General features: G+C 43.0%; 2 protein-coding genes across 10 annotated transcripts in view; one reads left to right on the plus strand and one right to left on the minus strand.

Moving 5' to 3' along the window:
* On the plus strand, positions 1-10,445 carry M6PR (mannose-6-phosphate receptor, cation dependent). 3 transcript variants are annotated; one of them, XM_047743040.1, is made up of 7 exons: positions 1-382; positions 4,014-4,193; positions 5,502-5,668; positions 6,818-6,927; positions 7,207-7,337; positions 7,874-8,000; positions 8,458-10,445. In XM_047743040.1, exons 1-7 carry the CDS (start codon positions 156-158, stop codon positions 8,578-8,580), a joined length of 1,065 nt encoding a protein of 354 aa, XP_047598996.1. In that variant the 5' UTR covers positions 1-155; the 3' UTR covers positions 8,581-10,445. The 3 variants fall into 3 exon arrangements, with proteins under 3 accessions (XP_047598996.1, XP_047598995.1, XP_047598997.1); XM_047743039.1 differs by having other exon boundaries at positions 13-382; positions 3,990-4,193; XM_047743041.1 differs by lacking the exon at positions 1-382 and adding an exon at positions 567-707 and having other exon boundaries at positions 3,990-4,193.
* PHC1 (polyhomeotic homolog 1) overlaps positions 10,143-13,458 on the minus strand; it is a 21,788-nt gene continuing 18,472 nt past the window's right edge. For 4 of the 7 annotated variants that reach the window (XM_047743036.1, XM_047743030.1, XM_047743037.1 and 1 more), the window contains 4 exons: positions 13,023-13,149; positions 12,655-12,805; positions 11,958-12,189; positions 10,143-11,136 (listed from right to left, as the gene is read on the minus strand). In XM_047743036.1, coding sequence (XP_047598992.1) covers positions 10,982-11,136; positions 11,958-12,189; positions 12,655-12,805; positions 13,023-13,149 — 665 coding nt within the window. In that variant the 3' untranslated portion in view covers positions 10,143-10,981. The remainder of the gene's footprint in view (positions 11,137-11,957; positions 12,190-12,654; positions 12,806-13,022; positions 13,150-13,458) is intronic. The other 3 variants (XM_047743038.1, XM_047743033.1, XM_047743031.1) reach the window with 1 other exon arrangement.

Here is a 13,458-nt window from a genome sequence, read left to right on the forward strand (position 1 = left end):
CCCCCCAAAAGGTGGAACGCAACTTGAAAATCTCGAAAGTGGTTGGAGTTGATAGGACAAGGGCGGAGCTACCGGACCAGGATCCTGACCAATCAGGGTCTGGGATCGGCCGGGAGACCGGGAAGGGGAAAGGGGCGAAATGGTTCTGTGGTCACATGCCGCGGGGTCTAGTGGGAGGAGCAGTTGCCCAGAAGAAGCCTGGTGCTTCCTGTTTCCGGTTCCCGGAGTGGAGCACAGCGAGGCGCCTTGGGGAACGCTGGCCTTTGACACGAGTTCTGGGTCCGGGGTCTGTGGCTGGCCCCTCGCTGGCCCTGTCTCCCAGCCCCCGACAGGTATTCAGCCAGGGATTCTGCGCCTCGGCTACTCCCTGTGCCCGTGACACGTGAGTATGAGGGGCGTGGAGGAGGAGGGGAGCTGGAGAGCGCTCACACCCCGGTGCCCGAACAGGGGCTGGGGATCGCTAAGTCTCCCTTGGCCGGGGTTCTAGCCAAAATTCCAGCTAAGGAGCCCTAGGGCAGAATGGAGGCGGAGGCGTGAGGGCGGGGAGTTAGTCCCGAAGGGAGTGAGGGAGAAAGGACCTACCAAGACCGGAGAAGAATTCGACGTGTATTTGGAAGGCAGAGAAAGGAAGGACCCTGGGTATGGAGTCGCTGGAGGTGTTCCCGGATACCTGTAGTGGGAATTTTTGGCCTGCATTGTGGAGGAAGGTAAAGTGGCATCATTTGGAGAGGATACGGCTCTAGGCAGTTGGGAAATCAGGAGACTAGACGGAATAAGAATTTCTAGAACCCTGGGAGAAGTTTGAAGAGGATGCGTGTATGGTATGGGATAGCTACTAGAGGGCTTATCTTGTGTTTTCTCTTTCTGGGGAGCTTCCGCCCATGGGACCTAGAGCTGCTTGTCTAGGGCTTCTCAGCGTTGGGCCGTTTAGCTAGCTAGTTAGGGCTGCTCTTCTGAAAGGGTAGACTGCTGGAGACAGGAGATGAGGGTCGTAACCTCAGGAGTGAGCCAGACAGCAGAAAGTAGAAATTCCACTGAAAAATGGAAAATGCTCATGGCTAGTCTTGACGGGTGGGAAAGAGTGGTACAGATGCCCGGTGATTTGAACTGCTTCCCAGTTCCTGGCTTAGTCCGTGGTCATTCCATTGAAGAGAATTGTTTAGCATTACCAAAATAGATCTGTCCTAAAACAAGAAAATTGAAGGGGATTTGCAAAATCTTAAAGTTCGGCCCTTTATTTCCAAAGTATCTAGACAGACTGTTGCACCTTGAGGATCTAAGTGTAGCACATTAAAAAGGAACTACACAGCCCTTGGATTTCAGAGCTCGTTAATAAATTTTTGCACGGCTGTATTTATCAGAAAATAGCTTTATGCCATGAGTCATCCAAGTTGCCCCACCAACTTCGTACATGTTTAATACTTGTATAACCTAGGGCAAATAATTTAGCCTTTGTAAGCATCAGTTTCCTCATCGTAAAATGAGAGAAATTATACCTACTTTTCTTGGCTGTGAAGATTACAAACAATCTAGATAAAGCACTTAGAGCATTTGCAACTGAATCAAAGAAGTAGCTCAAAACAGACAAACCTTAGGCAGAAAAGAGAGAAGAGTGTAAGTTGATTCTCACCCTAACTTCTTGAACGAATAAGCAAATGAGAGTTCAGCTCCACTAATGGAGACTGCATGGTGTTTAACCCTTTATCCTATCCCAATTTTGTTCTTATTTGGGAAAAGAAATCATAAACTGTTAACAAATAAGGAACTAACTTTGAAGCCATATAACACAGCCTTCTGTATGAGCATCCCCTCTGGAAAACTGGTCCTGGGGAAAAGGGGGAAAAAAAAAAAAGCTTGACAGTCTAGAACGTTGAAATTTTAAATTAGATCCTGAGAGAATATAAGGAATATGGTGTGTTAAATCAATCTAGTAAAAGGAATCTCTTAATATTTTTTTTTTAGGAACAATGCTGGTCATGTAATGTGTTGAGCAATGAGTTAATTTAGGGAAGGTAGGAGTTTGAGGTTTGAGTTCTTTATTCTATCTCTTATTCATTGAACTGTGTGAGGAATCACTTCCCCCTGCTTTGTCAAAAAGAAAGCAAGGCTTTGGCTGCCTACTCTGAGCCCCAAAAAATTAAGGGGGCTTAATTAAATTAAAGGGGATACTCATGTAGTGGTTAAGTGTAGACCATGAGCTCTGGAGCCAGACTTTCTGGGTCACTCCATTGGCTATGTCTCAGTTCTTTCATCTGTAAAATAAGGACAATAATTGTATTTACTGCATAGGGTTTTTGTAAGGATTAATTAGTTAATGCATGTTAAATGCTTTTAAGAGTAAAAGGCAAGTACTCTATTACAAAGTTTCCTATTAGTGCTCTAAATCTGTTTTATGGGGGCCTTAGACATTACGACTGGTGATAATTATTCTATGGAAACACTTTACTAATACTACTGTAGTGAGTTGGTTTTGGAAATACACAAAGTCATCGGAACATCAGGGTGGCTCTGTCAGTTAAGTGTCTGTCTCTGGCTCAGGCCGTGTTCCCAGCATCCTGGGATTAGGCCCCATGTCAGGCTCCCTGCTCAAAGTGGAGTCTGCTTCTCCCTCTGCCCCTCCCCATGCTTCTGCTCTCTCTCTTATCTCAAATAAGTAAATAAAATCTTAAGAGAAAAAAAAAAATACACAAAGTCAGGGAGACAACTTCCCAAGCATTTGGGAACCAGAAGGTCAAATGTAAGTTTGTTTAGGGGAGTAGAGAAAATTCAGTCAGGGCAGAGAAAATTCAGTCAGGGCTCAGAGCTTCCATTTTCCTATCTTTAAATTTACTAATACCCATTAAACTCTGCCTAGTTTTTTATTCTAGAAATGTACTGGAGTCGATGAACTAACCTGAAAAAGAATTAGAGGACTCTAAAGAGTTAATTAGCCAAAGTCCAGGCTTGTAGTCTGGAAGCATGTTACTACAAGTAAAAAAAGTTTGGAAGAATTAAATATTTGCATGATAACAGTGACACTCTTATGAAATTAACAAGTAGCAGTGGCCTGGAGGATCATTAACTAATGGACATCAGAGTGAAGTCGTTTGCAAGGATAAATGAGTATGACCTGGGTGAAGATGGATTAGAGGGAAAAAAAATGAGTTTAGGAAATGGAACCATGTGTTTCCATTCCTAGAGGAGTACAAGGAGCAGGGGAATTGGAAAGTGACTTAGTGATTCCCAAGAATTGTCACCAGTTCAGAGTGTACAAAGACAACTGCTTACTGGAAGTTTAGAAACTCTTGAGATTTGTGACATATAGAGCCTGAGGTGGATTTTGAAAGACGTCTTCACTCACTTCAACCTAGTGAATTTTCTTCTTCCTATAATTTAAACGATTGTGTTTTCAGAGATGAGCCATTAAATTAGGTAAATGTCAGCTTTTAGGTGCTGTGGCTTTATTTATCTCTTACCATCTTTCTTACGATGAATATGAACAAAGACTGTTGATGCTTCTGACTATTGACAGGAGAAGTTAGGAGCCAAAGTACTGGAGTCCCTTTCCCTATTTTACATCTCTTTCAATAACTTTCAACCAGACTTTATCAAGTGTTAAGTTATAATTTGAGTGTTACCTTAGGGAGGACCACAGGTTGAAGCCATTTTTGTGAACAGTATTAAACTTTAAGTGTGAGATACTGCATCTAACTTTTCATGAAACAGTAAAGATGCTCATACTCTCTCTCTCTCAAAATAAGTAAATAAATCTTTTAAAAGAAACCTAAAGACTAAGAATCCTGTTCTGAGTATTAGAGGACAGGGAAAAAAATAATGGGTGAAAACTAAAAGCTCGAAATAGACCCAAAAAAATAAAACCCAACTTCGTGTTAATAAGGAAAACTGACTAATGTAGAATAAGTGATGGATGGAAGATAAAACAGTAAAAATTGTACATTCGTGTGCTTTTTCTCTCTCTTCCCCCACCCCGATCTTCCCCGCTTCCTCAACACCCACACCCTCTCTCCCAAAAGGATGTTCCTCTTCTACAGCTGCTGGAGGACTGGACTGCTCCTGCCACTGCTCCTAGCTGTGGCAGTAAGAGAATCCTGGCAGACAGAAGAAAAAACCTGCGACCTGGTAGGAGAAAAAGGGCGAGAGTCCGAGAAAGAGTTGGCTCTTCTGAAGAGACTGCAACCACTGTATAACAAAAGGTAACTGAGTACAGCTTTAAAGGACTTGAGAAAATAACTTTGTTAAAGAATCTTTTCTTCTCCGGGGCCTGGCGGGCTCAGTTGGTGGAGCATATGACTCCTGATCTTGGGGTTGTAAGTTCGAGTCCCACATTGGGTATAGAAATACTTTTTTTTTTTTTTTTTTTTTTTTAAAGATTTTATTTATTTATTTGACAGAGAGAGAGATTACAAGTAAGCAGAGAGGCAGGCAGAGAGAGAGGAGGAAGCAGGCTCCCTGCCGAGCAGAGAGCCCGATGCGGGGCTCAATCCCAGAACCCTGAGATCATGACCTGAGCCGAAGGCAGAGGCTTTAACCCACTGAGCCACCCAGGCGCCCCTAGAAATACTTTTAAAACAAAATCTTAAGAATATATTTTTTTTCATCCACTTACTGACTTTTAGTATTACTACTCTATATGGAGGGAAAACGTGTATAATAACCAACTCTGGGAGATGGTTCTAGTCTGAACTTTAGTAATATTGGTCTTATTTGGCCATGATATCTTACTTTTTTTTAAAGTAGGCTCCATGTCCAGCGTGGAGCCCAGGGCAGGGCTCAGATCCACTACTCTGAGCTCAAGACCTAAGCTGAGATTGAGAGCTGGATGCTAACCTACTGAGCCACCCAGGCACCCCTGTTTGTTTTTGGTTGTTGTTTTTTTTTTTTTTTTAATGCTGTAGAGCAAATTCTGAGCCCAGTTTTTAGTAGCAGTGTGCAATTCTCTTATGCAGAAGAGAAAATGCACTGTTTTTAAGACTGGATCCAGGAGACCAGGTTGTAGGAATTAAAAAGCATTATTTGGTACTTCTATGTAATAGGACTTTAGAAGTGTCAGATAAACATTGAGGCCTATACACATCAGAAGTGTCAGGAATCTTCAGGTATGTAATTCTGAAGATGATCTTCAAGGAACCAGGAGCCATGGGATACTTGCCATGAAGAAGATCCTATTCACTGGGAAATAGCAAGTGACCCTTCAGCATAGTCTGGAACAGGTCTTCTAGAATATCTAGCTGTCTTGGATGTTGTGTTTTAAACCGTCCTTGCTAGCAGTTAGGATTGTCTTCGCTCAACAAATGAACTATTCACTATTACATGGGTATTTCATGACCAGCAAATATTATTAACTAGTACGTTTAGTTGTGACATCAGATAAATAAATTGATCACACTTGGCAGGAGGTGGGACGGGGTAGGGGTAGGCAGCTTAAAGGAAGAGAGGCTGCTTGTCCTAAAGCTGATAGCCAGTAACTTCTCTTCCTTCTTTCTCCTCACTTCTCCTTACAGCTTTGAGAGCACTGTGGGCCAGGGTCCGGACACATACATCTATATGTTCAGGGTCTGCCGGGAAGCTGGCAACCGCACCTCTGGGGCAGGCCTGGTGCAGATCAACAAAAGTAATGGGAAGGAAAGAGTGGTAGGGAGACTCAACGAGACTCACGTCTTCAATGGAAGTAAGACTCTCCCTGTTGGTTAATGGATCCCAGGTCAATCCCTCTGACGATCCTGTATGTGTCAGCCTTTTGCATTCTTTTTAGAGTATTATATGGTACATGTGCTTCAGCTCACCTGAGACTATAAACCATAAGATACCTAGTTTCACAGCTCCTCTGGAGTCAGGGTCAGGACCTTTATGTTTGTTTTAAAGTTAATGAAAAGCTCATGCATAAAGAATCTAGCTGGGATTCTATAGCTTAATGTGTTTTTCATACCAGGCTTGAAAACACCAACAACAACCATTTCTCATTGAATTACTCCATGCCAGTTACATTTTCAGAGATTAAACTTTTTTGCAAACCTGTCTCCCAAAACTTCCCCAGCTAACTTGGACTGTGGTTTCTCAAAAGTCATAAAATCATATTGCTGGAAAGAACTATGTGAGCACCTGTGGTCTAATTCCCTCCCTTAAGCAGATAACTGTATTTTCCAGTGCAGATATTTGTTCGTATCAATAACACAAAAATAACATTAAGAATTTGGGGGTAAGTAGGGGTTGGAAGACTGGATTTTTGACCCAGCTCATGTTTACTTGCCTGTGACTTTGAAAAATCATTTCATCTTGTGTTTCTTCATATGTGCAAGATTAGAAGCAGAATCTTTACCTTATTCACCTCACATGATTGATAAATCGAAGGATATTTTGCAAAAGAAATTGGAGTGCCATAAATACTAAAGAAGAAATGGCTCCCGATCTTAAAAATCATACACCTTGCATTTATCTGTGGCTAATTTTAAATCTTTGGTTTTCCCCTACCACCTAAGAATTTTATGGAACCTCTTCTTTTGATGTGAGCAGGTGTTCAGAAAATGTCAATCAGTGTGAAAGCATGGGTCCTAATTGTTTTTGCACTATTAGTTGCCTGCCTTTAATAAGGAAAATTAAGACTATTCTTACATGAATATCTGATTCTTTGTTGTTTTAAGGGAACACAAAGCTGTTATAAAGAAGCAGGTTTTACTTGGTATTTCTGGTTTACGGGGCTCATATTGATACTGGTTATTTTAATCAAAACCAATTTCATTGAACTCCTCCATTCCTTTCTGCCATCATACCCAGGCCTGCCTTCCTGCCCCAAAGCAACATTTCCATTGTCCCTCCTCAGGTAATTGGATCATGCTGACCTATAAAGGGGGTGATGAATATGACAGTCACTGTGGCATGGAGCAGCGTCGTGCAGTGGTGATGATCTCCTGCAATCGACACACACTTGCGGTGAGGCATCCCGGGGCACATGAGCCTAGAGAACATATGAGAGCACTGACCTGAGGGCGGGGAGAATTTCCACAGGGAAAAAGATACATCAGGACAGACAAAACTAGTTCAGTTTTTCCTTGTGTCACAGACACCTGTGTTCAATCATACATGGAAAATAAGTTACTGAATCAGGAGAGAAGGCAAATGTTTTTTAGTTTGTGGGTTTTTTCTTTTTCTAATTAAGCGTCGAAACAGTTAACCACATTGTTGTGTTCTGTTCTGTCCTTTCATCATCAGGACAATTTTAACCTTGTGTTTGAGGAGCGAGGCAAAGTTCAAGATTGTTTCTACCTCTTTGAGATGGATAGCAGCCTGGCCTGTTCCCCAGAGATCTCTCACCTCAGTGTGGGTTCTATCTTATTAGTCACGTGAGTGCTTTTTCCTTTATCAATCCAAACCTTCCTTTTTTTTCCCCCCTTAAACTCAATTACTTGGTGACACTTAGACACAAATTGTGTGTGTGTACACACTATACTATAATTGGAGGGGGGATACTTTTTAAACTCTGATTATGCAAGTTTTAAAAAGTTAGATATACTGTTTCACCCCTAATATTTGCATTTGGAAATGCTTTACATCCCATTACTGGAAAACTAGACAGTTTTATTATTATCCCATTAGATTATAAGAACTTTCGGGGAAGTGGAACTCTATACCTAGCTAATAGTACTTATTCTTGGGTACTAGTCAGAGTCACACATTAAGTCTTATTTTTGTCTGAGCCTTTGCTTTTAGATGTGCTCTAACTGGTTTTCTGAAGAAGGCACCCTTCCCATTTTAGGGGCGTTTTTTCCCCCCATTTTTATAGAATACAGACTAGGAAACCACTAATGAATATAAAGATTACCTTATCAGTTTTACTATTCCTTGGTTTTTAACTAGCAATGTCTTTCTTCCTCAATAGGTTTGCATCACTGATTGCGGTCTATATCATCGGGGGGTTCCTATACCAGCGACTGGTGGTGGGAGCCAAGGGAATGGAGCAGTTTCCCCACTTAGCCTTCTGGCAAGATCTTGGCAACCTGGTAGCAGTAAGTAACAGGACTGGTGGCTGAGTCTGTAGCCTGCCGCCGAGGCTGAGTGACCAACCACCCTGGTTTACCCAGACAGAGGGATTTCCAGGGACGTAGGACTTCGGGTGCTAAACACAAAGGAGTCCCAGGCCCTAGTACAAAGTAACAAGTAGCATAGCATCTTAGGGTCTGGCCTTGGGAAAGGCTTGGCTGGAAGAACAACACTGTTGCTTAAATTGAGGAATCTGATAAAGCTATTAAGGGACCTGGATGGGGAGAAAGTAAGACCTAATTAGAATTTTTCTCGCATTAGCCCTAAATTCAATTTAGGCTGGCCCTTAGAGGTTCTGGATTTTCTCATTATCCTTGAAGAAACCTAGTTCTTGCCATATTCTTAGGCCATAGGTGTATTTTGCCTCACCCTCAAAGTTGGTTATTCCAAATTATCATTTCCTTCTTTTGCTTCTCTCTACAGGATGGTTGTGACTTTGTGTGCCGTTCTAAACCCCGCAATGTGCCTGCTGCGTATCGTGGTGTGGGGGATGATCAGCTGGGCGAGGAGTCAGAAGAAAGGGATGATCATTTATTACCAATGTGATTGCACTTTAAATGCCCAGCTGCTTCTTCAGTCCCCCAAACCAAAGCATACTCAGCCAGATTTCTTAAGCAGTCTCCACTCCAGTCTCTCATCCCATCCTTAACATTGATCTTGCTTTCCAGTTTGCTTTTGATTTGCATTCTCTTCTCACTAGTAGAAATGCCTTCCCTTTGCTCCCTATTTTGTTTTTTTTTTTTTTCTAGAGAGGTACAGTTACAGGACAGATAAAATAATAGGGCCTGTGCAGAAGAGGCTATCACACTATCTCTTGGTATCAGAAGGTACAAGATAGTTACAATAAGCAAAAAAGTGTGGCAGGCTCCCTGAGTCCTGAGTCTTTTTTAAACATAATTTTCACAAGTTTTTGAGACACTGGATTTCTTTAATTAAAAAAGGGGGGGGGGGCAAAGAAACATTATTTATACAAGGTTTGATTGCTTTCATGCTGTTACTCTGTACCCTACAGTAGTCTCCATGAGAACCTGGATGTAATTTCTTGCTGCTTGGAACTACTCTATGGTGATTACTTGGTTACGTTCCAAGTATTTCTATTTGGTCTGAGCCTGGGGATGTTGCAGGCTTGCTTCTCCCACCTCTGGGATTGGGATGGGGAAAATGTTAATTTCCCACTTAGAGGATTATAAGATACCATCACATCAGTTGTTGGCAGTGGAGTGACCTTATAGCTGGAACTGGGCCCTGGATTGTGGCCTTGTGGTCATGGACCTTATATGGCCAAAATGCCTTATCCAGAAGTCTTGTCTGTTGGAAAGGGAAAGTGAATGGGACCTCTTGTGCTATAGGGGTTTCAGAAAAGGTGGGATCTCCTTGATGGCTTTCTTCTCCCACTCACAGTAAAAGCTTTAGGCAGAGCTTTTCTTCTAAGCTGTTTCCCTCTACCAGTATTTCTATTTCTATGTTGCACTTTCTTCACAGGCATGTCGACTTCCCCCTTCCCTCCCTACCAAATCTTCTGGAAAGGAATGAAAGCAGAGGTGGGATATCTAGTGCTTTGCCATCCTGTGCTCTGGGTGTGGAATGCTGCTGCACCTGTCCCTTCTGGCTCAGGGAAGTATCTTCTTGCCCACAGCAGTTTCTGTGGGGAGAGGTTTTGAATCCTCTGATGCTTCCACTTTTTTGTTTAGGCCATGTGCCCAGAAAGAAGCCTGGCCCGATCTTTCCATAATAGTGAACCTGGGCCATTGAAGAGTAACATGGCTCCACTGGACACAAGAGGGCGCCAATAGGCAGGGGCTTTTAATAGCTTTTAGGGAAGAAAAAAATTATTTCATCTTTGGACTTTTAAATACTATTGGAATGATTTTTTTTTCTTCTTTCTAAACAGGGAAAATAATGTTATAAAAGCATCTTTTTTGTTAACTTGTTTGCATCCCTCCCCCACACTGGTGTTTTAAAAATGCAAAAAGAAAAAAAAACTACATTTTTTGTATAAAAACACTTAAAAGATTAAAAAAACAAACAAACAAGTTGCCCTAGTCTTTTGTATGAAAGAAGAGGGTAGAGACACTGGAATGGAGTAAGCGACAACAGACCAATTTTTATCCTTTTACAGAGAAGGAAAAAAATATTTAATATTTTTGTTGTATAAGGAATAGCGCCTAAGGTAGGTACTTATACTCCTGACCTCAGCCCCACACACTCCCGTTTTAATAAAGCTATAGGACAGAGCAGAGTTGGAATTGGAAAGAAGGCAGGGCAGGAGATACAACAGAAACTGAAGGGAGCAGGGGATGCAAAAAGAATGACAACCATGTGTGTGCCACACACCTTTTAGCCCTGCAGCAAATCAGAATGACGCCCACCAAGTCTCTGCACCAGCGAGCGAGCCTGCCACAGATGCAGGAGAAAACGTTCAATACTAAGGGAGCGACGACAAAGAAATCTCGGGCCCCAGCCACAGTTGGGCAATCCAGAGGGAAGAGAGGGAGTACCAGATGTCGCCACTTGTGTCACACAAGCTAGAGAAACCCTATCTCTCCCACTGTTGAGGCACACCTACGTCCCACCCACTGCCTTACCATACGGTACTGTCTACTCTTGGAGAGCTGAGACCCTGGCTAGATCCTCCACTCCAGGATAAGGCTGAGCAGTCCTCGTTCTCTAGACTGCTTTTATAAAGATTGGATTAGGGTAGGTGAGAAAAGTGAGAACTGTAATGATTTTAAAAAATAAGGTAGAACCAGAGAAAATGTCACAGCTGCCGCCATGTAGCACCAGCAACCAATTCTTGCACTTCTCCTCCCTGTCTCAGTAATCCCCTCTGCAGAAGATTCGGGTAATTGGAACAGCTCTTTCTTCCCTGTAAAGTCTGCTGGTACCAGGTTATAACCTGGACAGTGGAGAGTATCTGCCTTAGGCTCGTTTGTGCAAGAGGGCCACCTTAGGTCTCCTTGAGGACATTTATCTTGGCGCAGATCTTGAGGGCAGGGCCCAACTTGATGTTCATGGCACTCATAAGATGCTCTTCTTTAAGTAATAAAAGGGCCTGTCCATCAATCTCCTGGGAACGAAACTCCTCTGCAATCTCTTGGCAGCCTGGAAGGAAACGGTGGGAATACATGTGAAAAGCTATGTGGTGGTACATACAGATGACAGGAGGGGGAAATTGAAGGTGAAAAACAGGGGAATCCGGTAGTGGTTAATCCCAATGTACTCATCCTAAATTCAGGAATATAAAAGTCTGGGGTGGCAAGCTTTGGAAGTAAAGTGAAATCCGAGAAACTGGCTATTTAAAAAAGCCAAGAGGAAAGAATAACAAAGTTGTTCTATCACAGAAATAACTTCATTCAACTAGCTTGAGGGAGAAAAGGGAAGGAGCAAGATCATATGTTTTCTTTTACACTAGCAAAACAAAGTTCAGAGCCTTTATGACATCTTTGTTTAAGAGCCCAGGGTTCAGACAAATGGCAAAAAGGGTAAGTTGATTTTCTTTTCTAGAGAAAACCATCCTTTGTCAAGAGTTTATAAACAATCCTGCCTCGAAGAGTGTAGGATAACAGTGGCCCCTACTTTCCTAATCCCATTAGTGGAAACAGTCTTTTATCCATGGCAGGTGTCACAAAAATCACATATAAAAAATACACTTTATCTAAAAATTACTGGTAAGAAATAGAAAAGTGAAAATCAAACACTGCAAGATTGCGGACATAGTAGAGGACAATCAGCCCAAAAGGAAATTAAACCAGGGTGTGTGCAAGTTACTTTGTGTAAATATGTAGAACCCCTGCCATACCATACTTAAGTGCCTACTGCTTAAAAGTCCATTCTGTTCCCTGTCACAAAGGCCCATGTGGGATAATCTAAAGAAAAGTAAACCTGTATGTGATCTGGGTTCTCCTGGATAAGGCCCTCAATACCTTGTAGAGAAGCGATAAACTCATACACTTCTTCTACACTCCAACGGCTGGGATTGCTGGACAGGAACACAGGGTTGATGCCATGTAATTCTGGTGTCGGTGGCGCCGTATTGGGGTTCCCCAGGTCACGTTCTCCATGCCCAGTTCGCACAGATAAAGGCCCAGGAGATGTTGGAGAGAGTGCTTCATCGTAACTGGAATTATCTGAACCCCGGCTAGAGTCCTCTTGACCCTACGGAGAACAACACAAAGCCATGAAGTCATGAACAGTGTCAGGACGTTTCTTTTCTTCGCCCCTTCCCAGCCAACAGGGTTTGGGTTAATACTAGGCACAGAGCAAAAACTAGTATTAGAGTGAAGAAACTGTACTTTGTTGGCAAATGCCCAGAGTCACTAGTCCACCCTCAAGTAACTTCCAAGTATAAACTATCACTTTCTTGATTCACCCCTTCTTCCAACAATCGATCTAGATTGTCAAATATAATGTGATATAATGATTAGTGCGGACATGAACCAGTAATCACTTGAGAAGAGACAAGGAGTCACGATCTCTTGGAATCTGGACAAATGCTATCAATACAGAACTCAAGAGCTCTGGTCTCATACTCTTTTATCAGGGCAAAGGAACTGCCTGGCAGGAAAAGAGGAAGGAAGAAGGACCATTTTAAAGGTAGCTGGCCGTGCAATGGAAGCTCACCCGGTGGCGCTTGCCCTGGATCTTGGCACGAGCGATGTCCGAGGAGCTGCGGCGGGGTCCCCGCCGACGAACGCGAGCATAGTTGGCTTCTTGGAACTCTTTCATTTTTTTCCTCTTCAGCCGGAACTGGTGACTACAGCTCACATTATACCTACAGGTCGGGGCATATACGGAGTGTCGGCAGTGCTAGAGGAGACCGCCAGGCTACCCATGGCTACGTGGGAGTTGGTATTTTAAGAACCGACTTGGGGAAGAACACAAAAGCGAAGACCGGAAGCGTCAGCTATGAGATGATCCTAGGGAAGGGGCCCGCTATTCGATGGAGGAACTGGTGCTGAAGGTAAGGAAGGGGCAGGTGCCCACAGTACCTCTTAGCGCAGGTCATTGAGCAGAACCTCTTGGAGCCTCGAAACTGCTCAGCAGGAGCATACTTCCCGCAGTACTCACACTTCAGGAGGTTCGCCGCCTTATCTAGCTCTGGAAAATAACGCATCCCTTGGGAGCCTATTGCTGATCCTGCTGCTGCTCAGGCCATCATTAGGCCCACAGCTGGCTAATTACTCTCGGGGTTTGCCCCTCAAGACCTACACAACCTAATTCGGAATCCCTAAAACAAAGTTCAAAATCCAAAATCATAAAGACACGTCCTTCAGGAACATCATGGCCTTCCTGACTTAAACCAGCCCAGTTTCCATCTTCAGTGACTAACTTAATCCCAATTTATACTCTCAGGTTGCCAACAAAACTGCATTTTAGAATAGGAGAGAGGAACTAATTACTAGCTAGAAAGATGTTGGATCCCTC

Source organism: Lutra lutra, chromosome 8 (assembly GCF_902655055.1).
Source record: "Lutra lutra chromosome 8, mLutLut1.2, whole genome shotgun sequence".
Lineage (NCBI taxonomy): Eukaryota > Metazoa > Chordata > Mammalia > Carnivora > Mustelidae > Lutra > Lutra lutra.